Source organism: Zalophus californianus, chromosome 16, assembly GCF_009762305.2.
Source record: "Zalophus californianus isolate mZalCal1 chromosome 16, mZalCal1.pri.v2, whole genome shotgun sequence".
Lineage (NCBI taxonomy): Eukaryota > Metazoa > Chordata > Mammalia > Carnivora > Otariidae > Zalophus > Zalophus californianus.
Window position 1 is genome coordinate 34,930,371 of NC_045610.1, and position 20,401 is coordinate 34,950,771.

Below are 20,401 nucleotides of genomic sequence, written 5' to 3' on the forward strand. Positions count from 1 at the left end.
CTCTGAGAAACAAACTGAGGGTTCTAGAGGGGAGGGGGGTGGGGGGATGGGTTAGCCTGGTGATGGGTATTAAAGAGGGCACGTGCTGCGTGGAGCACTGGGTGTTATGCACAAACAATGAATCATGGAACACTACATCTAAAACTAATGATGTCATGTATGGTGATTAACATAAAAATAAAAAAAATTTAAATAAATAAATAAATAAATAAATAAATAACATGTTGGGACAACTGTGAGGCTGGGGGTTTGGTCAGCACTGTGCCAAGAAATACATCTTGGACAAGTCACTTTTATCTTTTTGAACCTCACTCCCCTCACCTGTAAAATGAAGGTAGTAGACCAGGATATCCCAATGGTAGCAGACAAGCTAATGAGTGACTTAATCCATTTCTTTTTTCTCATGGATACAAAGACAAACTGCATTTCCTGGGAGCCCATGATTTAGTGTAGCCTTGTGACTCAGCTCTGGCCAATAAAATCTAAGTCAGAGTACGACGTACCACTCCCAGCACAGGCCAGTAAAAAGCCTCTTTTGGGTGAGCTGCTCACTCTTCCCCATAAGCTGCCATGTCAACCTCTCGGGCAACTTTGAAAAACCCAGCATGAAGCTGGCAGAATCTCTTGGGTCCCTAAAGCATACCATCTCCTTCTCACCACCACAATTTCATATGCTTGAAAAAAACAACTTCTATTGGATTAATCCACTGGGACCTGGAAGGTTTTCTGTTTCAACAGCTAGCATAACCTTACCTATAATTACATGGATCCAAATGTTCTATGAAGGGGCGCCTGGGTGGCTCAGTCAGTTAAGCGTCTACCATCCGCTCAGGTCATGGTCCCAGGGTCCTGAGATCAAGCCCATGTCTCCGGCTCCCTGCTCAGCGGGGAGTCTGCTCCTCCCTCTGCCTCTGTCCCCCTCTCCCCGTGCTCATCTCTCTCTTAAATAAGTAAAATCTTTAAAAATAAATAAAACAAAATAGACTACGAATGCAGCATTCTAAAATGGGTAATAAAATTATATTTTATTGAGGAAGGCAAACTGGTAACCAAGGAGGTAAAAATCATATAATGGGGGCGCCTGGGTGGCTCAGTCGTTAAGCGTCTGCCTTCGGCTCAGGTCATGATCCCAGGGTCCTGGGATCGAGCCCCGCATCGGGCTCCCTGCTCAGCGGGAAGCCTGCTTCTCCCTCTCCCGCTCCCCCTGCTTGTGCTCCCTCTCTCACTTTGTCTCTCTCTGTCAAATAAATAAATAAAATCTTTAAAGTCAATTTTTAAAAAAATAAATAAAAATTAAAATCATATAATGTAAGAAAAGGTTAAAAGATAAGGGATGTTAAACTTGTTAAAAACCAAACTTGGAAAGACATTTCTTCAACAACAGAGTTTTACAGGAAACAAGAGGTAAAATAAACTGTATACTTTTTTTTTTTAACTGTATACTTTTTAAAGGTAGGACTACGGAATGTTGGGAGGTAAATTTCGAAATTGGAAAAAATTCTAATAATTAGTTCTTAAGGAAAAGAGAAGAGGGAAGAACAGTAAAGAGTACAGCATTATTTGACATGTTTAAGCAGAGGCTAAATTACCATCTAACAGATGTTGTAGAAAAGATTCTTGCAGTGGATAAATTCAGGCTATACCACAAAGATGCCTTTAACCTCTAAAAGTATCTGGCTGGAAACCAGAACAGAATTTTGACTTAGTAACAGATTGAGTTTTCTAACAGAATTACAGAAAACAACCGGTTCTTTACATGGACTCCCTGTACCTGAATACCATAAGGCCTGGACTAACAGGGGCGGGGAGAAGGGAGGGAAAGGTGGTGGAGGTAATAGAACAGAGGCTCATCAAAAATCAAGGATGCTAAGGAGAGAGCTACTGCATTATGTGGGAAGATAGACTCCTATACTCCAGACTCTCTAAAGGACTTCAAAAGTCAATTCCAAGTCTAAAATGTGTAACTCCAAGCACCCAAATCAGATCTTGGTAAGCTATCCACATTTATAATATCTAAACTCAAGGATCTAAAAAGGATAAAGCAGTTATGGTACAAGCCAAACTTAAAACCTGGAGGTGAAAAATAGGTGTTTACAAAGTGAGTGATCATCTGGGCCTGACCAGACATGTGCTCCCAAGATATCCCATTTCCTAGTAGACAGCTGGATTAGCTGCCAATGTCTTCAGAAGGGATTCGGAATGAAGAAGAATAGTTATTTTTCCTTAATCCCATGCCATAACGCAACACAGTTCTGTTGAGAATCAAACATCGTAAAATTCATCCCTTACTGTCCATACAACAGACAACACATGCTATTAGGTCAATCTTACACTATTGTAAAAGAGCTTCCCTCACAGAACTGGTAGACTTCGAAACCAAACATTTAAAGGAGAAATAAAAAAAAAAAAAAGACATATTTGAAACACCAGGTTTTAACAAGAAATCTCACAGAACAGAACAGAAACAGAGATTTATTTACTAACTTAAACAGAGATACCAATACTCACCATCTGAAGATGTTTTCCGCTTATTAGTCTCTGCCCAGGCAGGTACTCCCCCCATGGCCTGCTGGAATCTAAACAAAAATACAAAAATGAAATTTTGTGTTAATAAATGCTCACCAAGCTTACAAGATTAGATTAGCTCACCCTTGAGAGCATGTATACAAACAATCTCTGCCAAAGAAATTATGTTTAAGAACAGAAGGACTACACACACAGAATAGTCCCAACTTGCCTATATGGGAAACTTTTGTGAACCTCTAACCGTTTTAACTAGTCTTAGATATAGGACATCTGGATACATATTTGTTAATTATTTTTGTCTAGTTACACGTCTGCTTATTTGTTCATATCAACACATCTCAGATCTTGGGACTAAGTAAAGAACTCTGTGGTTATAAACCAATGCTACAGTACTAGAGCACACAGTGTTTTACTGCACATCCGAAAGAAAACGACCAGGTTGGTAAGAATATACAAAACACAATCACATATCCTTTGAATAAAATTGGAGCATTTCACTCTGGAAAAAGTAAGCTTTACAAGAAGCATGAGAAGCATATTCTGAAGGGCTAGTTTCTGGAAGAGTGCAGGGTGTCATTCAAATTGTTTAATACAGAAGTACAAAGCCACCAAACTCAGCCCACTGGCCATAAACAACTAGAAAACTAGACAAAATACATGAAACTGTTTCCAAAAATTGGACAATAAACAACATAAGATTGTGATCCCTGAGAGAAAGGAAATAACAAGGTGAGCACTGTCATCCCAGGATTTTCCCCTGAAGGCAATTTTTTGAGACCCTGGCACAGAACTAATGAGAAAAAGTCACACCTAAAAGAGGCTGAGACAACTGGAATTTAAGGGGCAGTGAACAAAAGAAGAGAAAAAGAGCTCCAGGTGGGCCTGGGTGGCTCAGTTGGTTGGATGACTGACTCTTGATTTCACGGTTGTGAGTTCAAGCCCCACATTACGGCTCCATGCTGGGTGTATAGCCTACTTAAAAATAAAAAAATTTTAAGAAAGGATTTGCCTTATTAAAATATAAATGAATAAAAAATAAAAATAAATTTTTAAAAAATGGGGGGGCACCTGGGTGGCTCAGTTAAACATCCGACTCTTGATCTTGGCTCGGCTTTTTTTTTTATGATTTTATTTATTTATTTGAGAGAAAGAGAGAGAGAGCACAGAGGGAGAGGGAGAAGCAGACTCCCCACCAAGCAGAGAGCCTAACACAGGGCTCGATCCCAGGACCCCAAGATCATGACCTGAGTCAAAGGCAGACGCCCAACTGACTGAGCCACCCAGGCATCCCTCGGCTTGGCTCAGGGTCGTGAGTTCAAGCCCCATGTTGGGCTCCATGCTGGGCGTGGAGCCTACTTAAAAAAGCTCCAAAAATCTGCACTGGGGTCCACAGACATTTTTGCTGAATACTAAGCTGCACATTCAGAGGATGAAACTCCATGAGGTCCTTATTGAAAACTCAGAGCATTCAGTAGAGATGGCAAAAAGGGCATATCTTAGAAATGGGGCTAAACCAGCCTACAGCAAATGCTACTCTACAACAGAACTAAGAAAAATCCTGAAAGGATCAAACTAATCTCTAAGCCAATCAATCGCCTGCCAAGACAAACTCATTAAAAGTACTCATTCAATATTCACTCATTCAACACTCATTAGAAGCAAAAATTAAAATCCAGACATTGATCAACTTAATATTCACATTGCCCCAAAATCCAATCAAAATTTCTAGACATGCAGAGGAGCAGAAAAACTTGAACCATAACCAGAACAAAAATCAGTCAACAGAAAGACACAGAAATGACACACATGACAGAAACAGGATACAAGGCCTCTGAACTAGCCAATACAGATGAAAAAGTGCTCAACATTCACCCATTACCAGGAAAATACAAATGAAAACCATGATGAGATACCATCTCACACCTGTCAGAACAGCCAAAATTAACAACACAGGAAACAACAAACACTGACAAGGATGCGGAGAAAGGGGAACCCTCCTACACTGTTGGTGGAAATGCAAACTGGTGCAGCCACTCTGGAAAACAGTATGGAGGGTCCTCAAAAAGTTAAAAATAGAGCTACCCTACGACCCAGCAATTGTACTGCTACCCAAAGTATACAAAAATACAGATTCGAAGGGGTACATGCATGCTGATGTTATTTATAGCAACATTATCATCAGTAGCCAAACGATGCAAAGAGCCCAAGTGTCCATCGACTGATGAATAAAGGTGATATATATAACGACTGAGCCACCCAGGCACTCCATGAAGTCATTATTTTAAAATATACATACATTTCCCAGCTCTATTCAACTAAAAGGGCCTAGAAGCTATGGAAAAGAAATGGTTTACCATATACAAATAAACAAGCAAGTAAGCAATATCATCACGGATTATGTGTGGGTGGTAGGATTACCAGATTTTCCAAAATTTTTTTGTACTTGTATTCCCCCTCCCTCCAAAATACTGAAACTGACACCATTTCTTCTAGTAGCAACACCCTTACTACTTCAAAATGGAAATCTCACTACCTAAGAAACTGTTTTAGCCAAAGACTCAGTGACTCTAAATAAACCACTGACTATAAGTTACAGCTTGGTAAATCACATGGAAAAGGACACTTACTCTTCCTTAAGTCTCTTTTGAAGCTTGTCTTTTGAAAGTTTACTTTCACTGGCATTTTTCATCATATCTTTCCGAAACCGGTTGCTCATCATGTCAACCCTATCAAAAACAAAACCGTATGCTTTAAATGACTTTAAAAGATTCGTCGTAGCTAGGTGTTGCCTTTAAAAATTTAAGAACACATTTAATCAAATATAAGTCAAGATTTGTAAGGTGCGGAATATCAAATACACATGAATTTTTTTAAACAGATAAACACGTAATAGAGAATGCTCTGAAAAAATACCAATGAGTAATGACAAAAATCACACCAATTAAGTAGTTATTTCCCGCCCATTAAACTGACAAAGCCTGAAAAAAAGATAAAGCATTGTTTCTAAGAATGGAGTGATATGGACACCTTTCAATTGGAAAGGTAAACTGGGAGAACCTCCTGGTCAGTCTGGCAGTTTTTATCAAGAATCTTACACATGCCTATGCCCTTTGATTAAGTAATTCTACCACAGAAAATCTTTCTTACAGAAATAATTAGAAAGGAAAAAAGGTTTATGCAGAAAAATATGTCTCCATATCAACTTATTAAAGGGAAAAACAGGAAAACCTATCTAATGAGGCCTATGCAAATTATAGTTAATTTACACAGTAGACTATAGTACATCCATTTAAAAACGTTTATAAAGGTTTTTATTTTTATCATGGAACACTGCACCAAAAACTAATGATGTAATATATGGTGATTAACATAACAATAAAAAAATTATTAAAAAAAAGGTTTTTATTTTTAAGTGGAGATAAATGCTTGCAAGACAATACATTCTCATCTCTTACAGGTATAATATTGAGTGTGCTAGCCTTTTTTCTAGACTTTTCTCAGTTTCAGACATTGTGCTAAGAGCTCCACATACGTTATTTCACTTAATCTCAAGAGCCTTCTGATATTACTATTATTACCTCCATTCGAAAGAGAAAAGGCAGGTTCCAAACTTGCCCTTGGTCACTTAGGAACTGGCCAAATTAAAAGGCAAACTCAAATGTGACACCAAACACTATGCTTTCTTTGCTATTTGATACCGCACGTAAGAGAAGAGGGCAGGAGAGAAGAATGCCAACATGTTAACAGCAGTTCTCCCTCGGTGGTGGGTTTATGAATGACTTTCTTCTGCTTTACAGTATTTTTTAAATCTTCACGTAATCACGTATTTCTAAAGAGAACTTCTTTAAAACTTACAAAATCACTTTTTAAGTAACCAAAGGGTTTCTGAAAGAAAAATTAGGCAACCTACATTTCATCATCTTCATCTTCTTCATCCACCCAAACTGGCTTCTTTTGGAATAGAAAATTATCTTTTGCTTCATTCTCCACTTCCAAGTCACCTGAGTCTTCCTGTACTTGAACCTAGAGAAGACAAAATGCCCTCAAGCACTGAGTTTTTCAGCAGACGCACACACCTTACAGTTAAGAGGTCTTGTAGAATGCTTTGCAGGCCCTCTGATGGAATAATGGGACAAAATACTACCACAGCAAATGCTGGAGGCAGAACAGAAAATGCAGAGATGAGAGAATGGCACCATATGCTGGACAGGCAGATAGGACAAACAGTCAAGGAGCGAAAGTTGACATGCTGAAAGGAGAGGACCAAGTAAGATGGGAACAACAAAAGTTGACAGATGAAAGGAGCTGAAAAAATCCCAGACCTACAGAAATCACGGGACCAGAGGCCGACTAACATCAAACTCACGTGACTGAATGCCATAACTGGCATTTCACATTCTTAGACATACCTCTTCATTGTTCATAACCATTCTTTTTTTTTTTAAGATTTTATTTATTTATTTGAGAGAGAGAGAGCACACGAGAGGGGGGAGGGTCAGAGGGAGAAGCAGACTCCCCACTGAGCAGGGAGCCCGACGCGGGACTCGATCCAGGGACTCCAGGATCATGACCTGAGCCAAAGGCAGTCGCTCAACCGAGCCACCCAGGCGCCCTGTTCATAACCATTCTTGACCCCCTACCTTAAGAAAATTTACACCAGACTATCAAATCTAAATCTGCACCACAGAATACTCCCAGAAGTTGAGCATGAACTTTCCCCAAAACCACTAATAGCCATGTCCAAATATTTTCTTGCTCATCCGTTATGAGCCTATGATCCTCCAAAGCTCAATAATTCCCACCTCACACGGACTGTTCCTTTTTCTTGCCTATGCCACTGTCCCAAAGGCCAGCAGTTTTCCAGTAACAGTTTTCTATCTGCCAACGAGATTTCTGCAGCTTTTCTCATAAGCACCCAAAGGAAATACTGACAATCAATTGACACTGGCCACTTGCGAGGTGGGCATTCATTTACCAGAGTATTCTCGGTGAGGCTTTGCTTGGTCATGCTACGAAAAATTTCACCGGCCTCTACACACACTCATCTTCCTTTCCCTAATGCTTTCTCTTTTTTTCTCTTCAGCACACGTCACTGACATATTTGCATTTTAGTTTACCTTCTTTTTCTACCACTGGTACACGTGCTCCAAGAGAGCAAGAGACTTTTGTCTGTTTTTGTCCATTGCTGTGTCTCCCCCATTGCCTAGAACAACGCCTGGAACTCCCTATCTTGGAAGAAAAATCAGGTACAGCATACAAGAAATAATTAAAAATGTCCCCCAAAAGTTATAAAAAATGTGCAAAAAGAGTAAAAAGGAATGATAAAAAGCATGCAGGGTTTTCACTGCCAGAAAAATATATGACCCCCAAAAAACTAACAATGATCCGGTGAACAACTACACGATCATTCTCAGAAGTTGGCCAATCACTCGGGAAGCTGTTAAAACCCACATTCTGATTCCCTAACTCCTGAATCACCGCAAGGTACTGAGGCAGGGGATCGAACGGCCACGAGGAAAGAAACACTGGGTTTGGAGAGAGCACAGTGGGACTGAGCCGCTAAAAATGCTCACGACTGCAGTGCGCTACACATACGTGTAAGAGCGCCTGCTGGATACCAGGCGCAGGGGCTTCCCACCCCCCCGGGGGGCGGAGAAAGGCGAGGTCTCCGCCCAGCGGAGACTTCCAGTCTGGCACCCGTCGGCGCCCGCGTTCTCGGGCGCCTGCCGACCTGAGCGCTCCCGGCGCCGCAGGTCGCCCAGGCTCCGCCCCCGGAGGCTCACCGCCCACCGTGCGCCCCGCCCGAGTGCGCCCAGCCCGCGCGCCGCGGCCTCCCTCACCCGCGAGCCCTGCAGACGCCGCAGCAACGCGTCCTCGTTGTCCTCGACATCGCCGAACACCAGCTCTTCCAGGCACCGCTCCACGGCCGGCTTGTCCTCCTCCAGCGTCAGGCGGTTCCGCTGCCGGAGCCGTCTCTCCTCCTCCGCCGCGACTGCGATCGCAGCGGCCGCTGCGCTCGGCCGGGCCGGCGGTTTCCGCTGGGATGAAGGAGCAGCCTTTCGGGACGGCCCGCCCGGCCCTGTTCCGGCTCTCCGGTCCGGCTTCGTTCGGCTCTTCCGGTCCAGCCTCATTCCGGTTCTCCGGTCCGGTTTCGTTCGGCTTCTACGTTCCGGCGGCATCGTTAGGTTGGAGAAGAAACGCAGGCGCTCACGTGGAACCTCGCTGCGCGTGCGCCGAGGTCGTTGGATTTCCGCGGCCGCTGAGGCCCCGCGGGGTCGGAAGGAGTCTGCGCGGTGTGTTAGCACGTGACCAACACTCTCTCCCTACGTAGCGCCCACTCCCCTCACCAACCCCTCCCCGTAGGGGAGTTCCTCCGGGAGAACCAATCTTCCGGGTGGAGGGGGAAGCGGCGTGACTGGAGTGGAAAATTTTTTCCAACACAACTTCGCAGCTGCAACTGATTGAAAGGAGCACAAGAAAACCAGAGTATAAGCTGGGATGAGTGAATGGAACTTCTACTTTTCTTCCTGACTTTTTAACCACTCGACTTAACCCGAGCCGCGGTTGCCTTTTCCACCCCCTCGTCTTGGTACGGCCCTTGGAGTACGGAGCCTGCAGAGGGTCCCACGCTGGAGGAGAGAGAGAGGAGGGTATGTAGGGAAGTGGGCCAATCGGGGCGCGGGTCACGGCGCAAGCGCGCTGGGGAGGGAGGGCTATGCTAATGTTGTTGATATCCTGGGGCCACCCGAGTTAAAGGGGGGAAATCCGGGGGCTGCCGCAGCCGCCACCGGTCTGGGCCCAGCGGGGGGCCCCCTGTAGTCGCCGTAGTCCCGGGGAGAGGCGCCTGCCCCCAGCTCTGGGAGGGGGCGCCGCGGGCCCGGGGAGCACGGACAACCCCTACCCATGAGGCCCTGATGGAAAACACAAAGGATCTGGTGAGAGCCGAGCGCGGCAGCCGCTTTGTGTGCTAGATGGGGGGGACGCCTGCAGCTCCCCGACCCCAGGAACCCCTGCAGCTCTTTGACCCCGCTCCCAGGCCTGTTTCTCCATCCCACGCCCCCTCAACCTCCAGAGTCCCCCTCCCCCTACCGGCCGTTAACGATTCGGGGGTTCCCCTCCCCCCACCCCCTCAGCCCCGGACTCGGCGGGGTTCTCTCTACTCCCTCCACTCTTTGGAAGAAAAATTGTAGAAGAAAGTTTTTCTCTGCGTCCCGCCCCCCCTCCCCCTTCAGCTCTGGCTGGTGGAGGCGGGTGGGAGGGGGGAGGCTGGATTTGAGACTTTTCCTTTTTTAGCCGTTCAGGGTGGGAGAGTGGAGTCCTCACTTGCCCCAGAGGGGCCTAGTTTGGGTGCTTTGCGGGGGAAGGTGCCTCTCCACTCCCGGGCGAGTGCCGCGAGGCATTTCGCACGTGGAGGTGGAAATACTGAAAGGGGGCGGGGTGGGCACGTGTGGGAGGGAGAGGTGGGAGTGGTGTTTGGGAGCAGCCACCTGGGGCGCTTACTTAAAAGGGTTCTAGGTCGGGGGGCTTTCGGGACCATTGCGTTCTCTTTTGTGAAATAAGAATCCTAACATTTCAGAGTCGGAAGAGACATTAGAGGTCACCCAAAGCAGCCGTCCCCTCTGCAGCCTCTCTGACAAGTGGTATGTAGTCTGGCGTCTGCTTAAACCCTTACCAACACTGAACGCTCTCTGCTGCCCAGGAAAGCCCGTTCCGTTCGAATTGCTGTTTGCCTGCCCTTATTACACCCTTCAGTCTCATTCATGTCCTTGTTAAGTTGCTCCCTTTTTTACTTCTCAAATTTTCTCTCACATCCTCCTCACCCACCCACCGCTCATTGGCCTATATTTTGTGAGCCAGGAGAGAACAGCAGGGAAGTGGAGGAAGGAGGGTTTGAGAGATAGTGAGGGCCAGCTGAAAACTTTGCTGGGTCATTTTCAAATGCTCTGGCTTGTATGTCTGAGAAGGGTTGATATTTTTTTCCAGGAAGCTTGGGAATTACAGTCTGGGATTTCGTGGCCGTTTTCTCTCACTAGTGCATCTTTTTGTAGAAAATTCGGCAACACCTCTGTATTTCTCCTCTCTCAAAGCCCATTTGCTTGTTGCCTAAATCACTTTCCCTCAAGCTGCCTAAATTGTCTTCTGGGGATAGTACTGAAGCTGTTAGAAGCATCTCCTGGTACAGACGTGGTCAGAACTGTTCCCCTTCCCCTTCCTTTTGACCTGTGTCTTCCTTTCAAGCTGGGCTTCTTCTCAAAGCCCCTCCTTCACAATATTTTCATTTCTTTCTTTATTATTACTTATTTTTGCAGCTGTCTTATGAGATTTGACATTTTTGGAACACTTTTATATTTGTTTACAGTTTGCAGTAGTTTTCATATTCTTAACATTAGTATATGCCACTTATCACTCAGTCGTTGAGATAGTTCCCTTTCTGTTGTTGTCAGTTAACGTTTTTCTAATGTTCTTCATTTGGTGAGCTGTGCTGCTTCCAAAAGTAGTTTTGTTGGTGTAAGAATCTTCAGGGCACTTGTTTTTCCTCTTCCTAATATACTGAAGTGGACTCAAGACGTAACATAAGTTGTAGAAGTAATGAATGTGGTCTAAAAGCCAGAGAATAAATTTCCTCTTAAACTACCAGTCCCCAGTTTAAAGTATTGAAACACAGACATTTTAATCTCTCCCCTTGTCGTGACTTAGATACCTACCATGCTTACTTAGACTGTATTCTTTGTGTTTACCTCAGCACCAATGAGTGTTTAGAAAGAAAATAGCTGTCTTTTTTTTTTTTTTTTTTTTTTTGCACCATCTCTTTCTCTGAATAACAGGTAGCTTCTATTTATATAGAACCCCATCTGAAGGCTTCTGGGTACCTTGCAAATTATGGCAAAAGTGTCTTGAATAAGTATTTGTTCATGAGTATCTTATGTTGGGCCATGTTTTTCAACAATCCAATTTTTAATTTTATAGTTTGATATCAATTTCACTAGACTTTAACATGGAAATGAATACCAGGTACTGAAAAAAACTGATAGAGCTGTGTAATTCTGTCTTTAAAGTTCTAATTACTGTGGAGTTCCAGGTTATTTTCCAGCTCACTTTAAACATGAACTGTCATGACTTAAGCTGATTGACTTTGAAGACATTTGCATTCTGAACATACTAGACAGGAACAACTGGTTTTATTTTTAAAGAGGACACTGTTGTATTTTTTGTGACTGGTTATATGTTGACCTGATTAGAGTCTAAACCTTGCTACATATTCAGATGCTTTTAGGCCCTCAAATTGTTTGAAAATATAACGGTAGTCAAAAAAAGGTAGAGCTGTAGGTTACAAGTGAAAACAGCATATTAATGTCGTAAATACAAACCACTAGATTACTGAAAGCGGGGTTTGAGTGACCACATTCTAAAATTAGACAAGTCACTATTTTTTGGTTGCTCCTTATTTCTCAGTTTTCATCTTTAAAGTGTTTGCTGAATAAGATGTAACCTTTTCACATTTAAATATTAAGGTAAGGGAGTTAAAATGTAACATTAGTTTCAGGGTTTCAAATCCAAGAGAAAGATGAAAACATCAGGTCAATAAAAGAGGAGGAATTAAAATAGTTAAACAAGATATGTCTCGGGCGCCTGGGTGGCTCAGTTGGTTAAGCGACTGCCTTCGGCTCAGGTCATGATCCTGGAGTCCCAGGATCGAGTCCCGCATCGGGCTCCCTGCTCAGCAGGGAGTCTGCTTCTCCCTCTGACCCTCTTCCCTCTCGTGCTTTCTGTCTCTCATTCTCTCTTTCTCAAATAAGTAAATAAAATCTTAAAAAAAAAAAAAAGATATGTCTCCTAACACCGGGGTATAAGGAACTGTCCAACACTACCTTTAGTTTTATACAAAAATTACAGATTGGTTTAGATTTAATCATGATTTTTAATGACTTTTTTTTAAGATTTACACACACACACATGCACACACACACACACACAGAGATTTAGACTTTTTCTTCTTACTTTGCTGGAACCCCCAAGAAAGGGAGGAAAGGAAATAATTCCTATATGAAAAAGCCTGATTTGAGGTGGGATGAAATGATATAGTAAGAGAGGTACAGGCAGACTAGGTTAGTGTTTCAATTCTGCCACTGACTAGCTTTATAGCACTTGCCAGATGAAATTCTGGGCCTCAATTTTCTCATTCTCATAGTTGAAGGGCTGGTTAGAATCAGCATTGACCAATACAACTTTGTGCAGTGATAGGAATGTCTTATATGTGTGTTATCCAATATGGCAGCCACTAGCTACACCTGGCTGTTGGGCACTTAAAAGGTAGCTAGTGCAATGGAAAGACCCGGTTTTTTCTTTTGATTTAACCAGTGTAAATTTAAATAGCCACAGGTCTGCCATGTTGGACATACAGATATAGAAGAGTATTTTTTCCAAAGTTACTTAATCATTAAAACCACCTCTTGGGGCTCTTGTAACCATATAGAACCTCTCTCTCAGTGATTATCATTCAAAAGGTCTGCAGTGGGACCTAAGACTCTGTTTTTAATGCATGCCCGGAAAAGTTTTTATCAGATTGATTAGGGAAGTACTGCATTTGAATATTTCTAAACTCCCTTTTAGTTCTCACGTTAGTATTGATAACTTAAAATTTAATGTAGCGGAAATAAGCTCTGGGCAAAGTTGGCAAACTGGCCGGGCTCTCACTCTCCCACCTCCTGACCTGTGATCTTAAGTAAGTTGCTTAACCTCTTCAGGCGTCATCTTTCTCACCTAACTGTGGGTCGAGGTTCAGCCCTACCTCACTCTCAAGGTTTCTGTAAACCAATCAGATGTGATGACCAGCATACAAGAAATTGTGAGCTGCTATAAAGTACTAAGATATCTTCTCAAAAACCCTTTTTCTTTTTCCTTTTTCACTATTGCCTGTTACTACTATTTTTATGGAATAGGTCACATACAATAACTCAATTTAGTAATTTCTTGTTCCCCCAACTATTTGGCCACAGTTTGTAGTGTATGTGGAGGACATGCATAGTAAATCTAACACTTTTTTGTATTTCTGTTGCTTAGCATAATGATTTGTCTATATTGCTCAATAAATACTGGATGACATCACCTATTGCTTTCCTTTTAGATCTCAAAACTTTAGTTAGCTGGTTGAAGATTATTTTACACACCAGAGAAATAACCCCCTATGTACACATATGTGTTTAATCCTATTTTTAATTGTTTCATTATTAATATCCCATGGTTGTTATTGTTCAGTGATAATGTATCTTTTGCACAACGAGCTCCAAATATATTTTCAAAAGAAACACCAAGATGATATCATCTTAGGTCAGTGTTTTTAGGTTATACCAGATCTGTTTAACTTATTTTGTGCCGTATTAACATATTAATAAATGAGCTTATTTGATTGCTCAAACTACATTTGCACTGCAATTCCACCTTTAGTATGAATTCTGTTAATATGGTAGAGTAGATAGCTGATAATGATCTTAAAGTCCCTCTCGGCTCCTGCCTTTCAGACTTAATTTTGATGCGGTCATCTTTTTTTTAATTAGCTTTTCAGGTTCATACTTAAGGATTCATAGCTTTCTTCTGAAGAACTGAAAGCCCATTCATGTGAATTATTTTATCATACACCCTTCCTGTGTGGTACATGATGTTTCCTTATTTAGAAGAGAGGGAAACTGAGACCCAAGTATTTGTTACATCCAAAGTCGTAAGTGATAGAACCAAAACTTGAACCCAAACAGAAATGTGTATTTCTTATATAGCCAAGGAAAGCTTCCTTTTGCTCACTGTTGCTTTAAGCTGTAGAATACTGTTATGTAGAATATTGTACTCTCCTGTCGTTCCCTGGGTACTTTTCAGTTTCTTTAAGGGGGTTACTTAGTATATTAATTGTTTTCAGTTTTCTTTTTGACATGAATTTATTCTTTCACATGATCTTGTGGAAAACAAAAACCCAGTAATCCCAAATCCTCACCATTTTATCTTCCTTCTAATAGTAAGCTGAGAAAGAATGAAGACATTTCTGTTAAGACCAGTGAGTTGTATCACAATGCCAGACTGCTTTTCGTCCTGGTGGCAGAATGACGAAAACCAGCAAGAGCTTAAATAGCTCTCTAGCTTATACTGAGTTCAGTCATCATAGATCTCTTAATTCCTTTAGTTTTAACTTTGTGAGTTCACCCATACAACCTTCAAATTCAAGGATTTAAGAAACTTATACTTCATGATTAAATATAAAACCTGGAAAATTATGTGGGCCACTGCACCCTATTGGTTTGGATAGTGGAGAGTGGATTAACTTTTGATGAGTTTATTCATATTGACGTTATACTGTTATTACTTTGTTGTATATTTATTTGTGCTTGCATTTAGAATCTGAAACATTTTCTGTAAAATTTTTCCTAGAAAAGTTTTACTTTTCAAATCCATTATAGATTTTATAGGGTGGAAGGTTCATTAGGCTGGTTATTACAGTAAGGAAATGAAATTTTACTGTGATTTGTGATTCTTCCTTACATTTTGTCACTATAAAAACCTTTTTGTTTTTTCACTACGGAAGTATTACACATTTGCTGTTTAAAAAAGGAAAATGAGAACCATAGAAAGTTAAAATCATTCTCCTGTTACATTGTCAACCTGTTAATAGTTAAGCTATTTCTTCTAGGATCTTCCTAAATGCATATACGAACATAGATATATGAATCTGTGCGTATACTAGCATACTTTTTTTTTAATAAAAAGTGAGCCATGCCATTCCTATTTTAGAGTTTATTTTTTCCACTCAGTATTTTACCTATTATTTATCATTCCCCTACTGGTGGTTAGATTGCCTCCAGCTTCTCACTATTACATTATTGCTTTAAGAAACATCTTTCCCTATAGATTTTTGTGTCCTATGAGTATTTCTGAAGGACAGATTCCAAAAAGTGGAATTACATGGTCAAAAGGCATACTTTTTTTTTTTTTAAGATTTCACAAATAATGTCAAATTGCATTCCAAAAAGATGGCCTAAGTTTTCCTTCCTATCAAGGATATATCAGGGCTGTTTCACATATACATTTGCCATGCCAAATATCATCAGTCTCTCCATTTTTATCAGCTTAATGACTTTTAAGAAGGTAATTTATGCTTTGTAGAAATTGACCTTTATTTTTCTAAAAATAATACATGTGCAATGTTAAACAATGGTAAAAGTGCCCCCCAAACAGGATCCTTTACAGCAGTCTCTTTCTTTTCTCCATACAGCTCTACTGAAACAAGTGCTTATAATTCTTTTGGCTTTTTCACCTAGAGTCTATCTCCATAATTCTAAATATTAGGCATACATCACTCAGTATATGAACCTTACACTGAGTGTAGATAGATATTTTGACTTCCTTTGTGGTCCATATATGTCCATACGAAATATGTCTAAATATTAGGTGAGGTTTCTCCTCCTCAAGATTTTAAATAGTCACTTAACATGATTTTTCAGTTGTTTTTTTTTTTTTTAAGATTTTATTTATTTATTTGACAGAGCACAAGCAGGGGGAGCGGCCGGCAGAGGGAGAGGGAGAAGCAGACTCCCCGCTGAGCAGGGAGCCTGACGCGGGACTCGACCCCAGGACCCTGGGATGATGACCTGAGCTGAAGGCAGACACTTAACTGACTGAGCCACCCAGGCACCTCTGATTTTTCAGTTTTATGATTGAAGAGCAAAGTGTTCAAAAAGCACATTATTTGAAATAGTTTTATTTGACCCTTACAGAAGTTAGCTGACAGAACGATAATTAAGAAAGGGGAAAAAAGAGGTTGAAATTTAACATAGGTCTAAGATTATTTTCTTGATTCATTTTGCTAGTGTTCATTTTAGCTGTATGACCTCGGGCAAGTTGCTTAGCCTATTTGAGCCTCTGCTTCCTCATCTGTAAAATGGGAGTAATAATAGTCATGAGCATTTAACTGCGTTACTACACATTAAGCGCTTAGAATGTGTCTAGCACATACTGAGCATCCTGTAAATAGTTGTATTATAAGAAACCTTTTACAAATTACTAGCAAAAATAGTCCAGTAAGACATTATTATGGAATTTATGAATAAACTCTCATAGGACAGAATGTGTTTCTGAACCAAATTAGATGAAAATGAAGAAGAATTACTCTGGAAAACTGTTAAATGATACAAAAAGTGAATCTTATAATGGTAGGTAAAGTGTTTCCAAAAATGGCAAAACCAATATTTCTAAGATAGTAGTACTTCAGTATGTATGTGTAGACTTCCAGTTTTGGAGAACAGTGTCAGCAGCCTGATCCACTTTCCCCACCTACCTTTCTCTAAACCTATAAAGCCAACAGAGAGCACATATCCATGACACATCACCCATGCCTTCAGCATTATTAGGAACATTACCACAACCTTCAAATTACCTCTAAGTAGAGAAATAAATCTGATTCCAACAGCTCCTTCTGCCCAATCCTGTGGATGTGAAGAGAGAGAGAAGGCTTAACAGGTTCACTGATAGAGTTTAGGGCCATGGGAGACTTAGATGAAGCACCAAATATCCCTTCCGAAAGAGAATCACCACTGAGTTCCAAAGTACTGGACCTAGGTTTGAAACTTGGTAGTTTGCAGCTTTGGCCACAGAGAAGAGCTTGAAAGTAAGCAGTGCCAGAATTGGTAACTTAAGTTAGAAGCAGTGCTTCATAGGGAAGGGGTGGAGACATGGCAGTGAGGAGAAAGAAGGAAGAGGAGAAATTAACACCCTTTCGAAAAAGAAAGAGAAAGTAAACTTAGGAGTGTTCTTGACCAGGAAATGAATAGAAATAGGAAAGAATGGACTACATGTACACAGAACTACTATAGGAAAAAATGTGAATCAGAACATTTCAACTGGTGAAAATCTTCCCTTCCCCCACCCAAAAAACAAGGTGGAAGAAAATTGACACAGCACTCAAAATGAAATAAAACGTCCTCAAACCAGTGTTTGGGGATATGAAAAAAAAGCCTCGAATCAGAAATATAAAACTAAGAATGGAATAAAATCAGAGTAGATTAAACTCAGAAAAGAGAAGAAAAACATACCAGAAATGAAGAGTAAGTTACAAGGTTCCCACCAAACAGTAGATTCAAATGCAGATATAATAAAAGACATTCAAGAGAAGCAGGAAAACAGTCAAGAGAATGAAAATGAGATTCTTTTTTAATTGACACTTCAAATGGAAGATGGGTCCAAAAAGTCTAATGTATAGTTGGTGCCTCTCAAGAAGGAAAAAGAATAAAGCCATAATACCCAAGACAACTTCCTGGAAATAAAGATCTGAATATATACATCAGAAGTTCATACCAGAAGGTAAACTGCAGGATACATTCTAGTAAGCTTTAAGACTTTTTTTTTTTTTTTTTTTTAACCTATGCCCGCCGGTAAAAGCAGAGCCCCGGAGGCATTTATGCTTTAAGACTTCTTAAGATACAGAAAAATTCTCCAGGCTTCCAGGCGAAAAGATGAATTGCCTTACAGGGCCAGAGAAGTAGACTGGTATCAGATTTCTCAAAAGCAGCATACAAAGCAAGACAATAGTGGAGCAGCATAAGAAAAGAAAATGCTAACCAAAGATTTTTATATCCAGTCAATTACCTCCCAAGGGTTAAGACAGTAGAAGAAGTTTTAAACATGCCAAGAATTCAGGGACTGCTGTACTCACTAGCGCTTCCTGAGGAAACTGTTGAAGGATAAGCTTCATCTAAAAGAGATGTGTTGGAAATCTTCTGCAAAAAAAGATTGACAGTGATTTCATCTATCTGTTTGAGCTAAAGTTAAAATCAGGAGTAGAGACATAGGTAGAATAGTACGTAAATGTTACAGGTTCTGCAAAGTAGAAAGAGGGCAGCTAAAAAATGTGGGAGGGGAAAGGAAAAGAAAACTTAGATTAAGACTGATGATTATAGGTTAACTATCACAAGGGACTCAAACGATATACCATGAGAAACTGAAAGAAAAGATTAGCTAAGAAAAATGATACATGGAAATAAAGATTCAAAGATAAGCATTAGGAAAAAATACAAACCTTTAAAAACACTGAAATGTTTAAAAGGCCAAAGAAAACCATCATGGAAAATCATGTGATACACACAGTAATTATAACAAAATAATATGACAGAATTGAAATCAAACCTACCGGTCTCATCAATGAGGATTCTCTCACCAATAAAAAGATTTTCAGATTGGCTCAAAAATCAAAAGCCAATGAACTTATTATATGTCATAGTTCAATAAAAATAAAAGGAACAAAATCAAAATCCAACTTTACAACATAAGAGTCCCTTTAAAACAGTTAAAAAGATGGGCAAAGATCAACCAAGCAAATAGAAATAATATGAAAGCAGGATTGGCAATGCTGATACCAAAGTAGAAGTTAAACCAAAAAGCATTAGACAACAAAGGAGGACAGTTTGTAATACTAAAACCCACAACTCACAAAGGTATTAACAGTTATAAATACATATGCATCAAATGACAGCAATAATCTTTACAAAACAAAAACTGTAAGAAATGCCAGTAATCACTAAAAATTGGACACTGACACTCTCAGCACAAGATAGGGGCTGTAGACAGTTGGGATATAAAAGATCTAAATATAATGAGGCAGATCTTTAGGTATATCTATCACAGCATCCTAAAAACAATATGCTCTCTCAAACACAAAATATTCACAAAAATTGTTCATAGTTAAGAAAACATCAGTAGGTCCCATACAAGAAAACAAAAAGCAGAAGGGCATTACCACCTTGAAATTTAGAAGCCTCTTATTATGTGTTAGCCTTGTACAAGAATGTTCATAATGACTTTCTTCAAAGTAGTCAAATCTGGATGGAGAATGGATAAACATATATTGTTGAAGTGCAATATTATTAGCGGGACACCTGGGTGGCTCAGTCAGTTAAGCGTCTGCCTTTGGCTCAGGTCATGATCTCAGGGTCCTGGGGTCGAGTCCTGCATTGGGCTCCTTGCTCAGCAGGGAGCCTACTTCTCCCTCTGCCTGCCACTCCCCCTGCTTGTGTGTGCACATGCGTGCTCTCTCTCTGACAAAATCTTTAAAAAAAAATGCAATATTAGCAGTAAAAAGCAATGAACCATTCATATGTATAATAGTATGGATAAATCTCAAAAATACTATGCTGAGTGAGCTAAATTAGATATAAAAATGTCTATAGCATTTTATTCCGTTTAAATACATGCAAAATATATGCAAAATTAACTCCTAGTACTAGAACTTCTGGGGGAGGAGGAGGATTGAATGGGAAAGGACATGAGGGTGCTTTCTGGAATGACAGATAATTTCTGCATCTTGATACACATTCAAAATTATGTCTCAATTAAAAAAAACTCTTGGGTAAAGGGGGAATGTAAACAAATGAAAAAGTTCCTAAAAAATTATAATGAAAATACTACATATAAGAATCTGTGGAATACATTGAGGGCAATGAGCAGAGGAAAATTCATAGTCCTAAATATTTATTTGTTATAGTAAGTAAATTTTTAAAATCTTACTTTATTCAGCCATTGGTAAATTGTGCAACATCCAATCTAGCAGATAGAAAGGAGCGCCGTCCGAATTGCTTTTCAAAGCAAGAGGTTATCATAGACCAAAGTGGGTGGGAACAAGGAAGTTACACTGGGCATTTGCTGGTTGGTTAAGCTGGGTTGCTTTTCTTACTGGAGCAAAGGGAAGTCTTGGATCTGGGTCAGGCAGTGTATGCTGTGCGGGCACTCACTGATGAATTACCTAGGCCTGCCTTTTCAGGGAGAGGGGAATATAGAAACTTCGATCCTAAATCTTTGTTTGCTGAGGTGGCTTAGCCTGAGCAACTCCATCTTGGACCTAATC

At 40.6% G+C, this 20,401-nt stretch overlaps 2 protein-coding genes across 9 annotated transcripts in view; one reads left to right on the forward strand and one right to left on the reverse strand.

Annotated features, from left to right (window-relative positions):
• UTP18 (UTP18 small subunit processome component) overlaps positions 1-8,859 on the reverse strand; it is a 41,330-nt gene extending 32,471 nt beyond the window's left edge. The window contains exons 1-4 of the mRNA XM_027624897.2: positions 8,367-8,859; positions 6,437-6,549; positions 5,154-5,252; positions 2,509-2,576 (exon numbers count right to left, since the gene is read on the reverse strand). Coding sequence (XP_027480698.1) covers positions 2,509-2,576; positions 5,154-5,252; positions 6,437-6,549; positions 8,367-8,705 — 619 coding nt within the window. The 5' untranslated portion in view covers positions 8,706-8,859. The remainder of the gene's footprint in view (positions 1-2,508; positions 2,577-5,153; positions 5,253-6,436; positions 6,550-8,366) is intronic.
• A 182-nt stretch (positions 8,860-9,041) lies between these two features.
• MBTD1 (mbt domain containing 1) overlaps positions 9,042-20,401 on the forward strand; it is a 65,284-nt gene continuing 53,924 nt past the window's right edge. The window contains exons 1-2 of one of the 8 annotated variants that reach the window (XM_027624889.2): positions 9,042-9,176; positions 10,103-10,166. The gene's annotated coding sequence lies outside the window, so the exon portion shown is untranslated. Of the gene's footprint in view, positions 9,177-9,202; positions 9,462-10,102; positions 10,167-20,401 lie in introns of those variants that run through there. The other 7 variants (XR_003525165.2, XM_027624894.2, XM_027624888.2 and 4 more) reach the window with 7 other exon arrangements.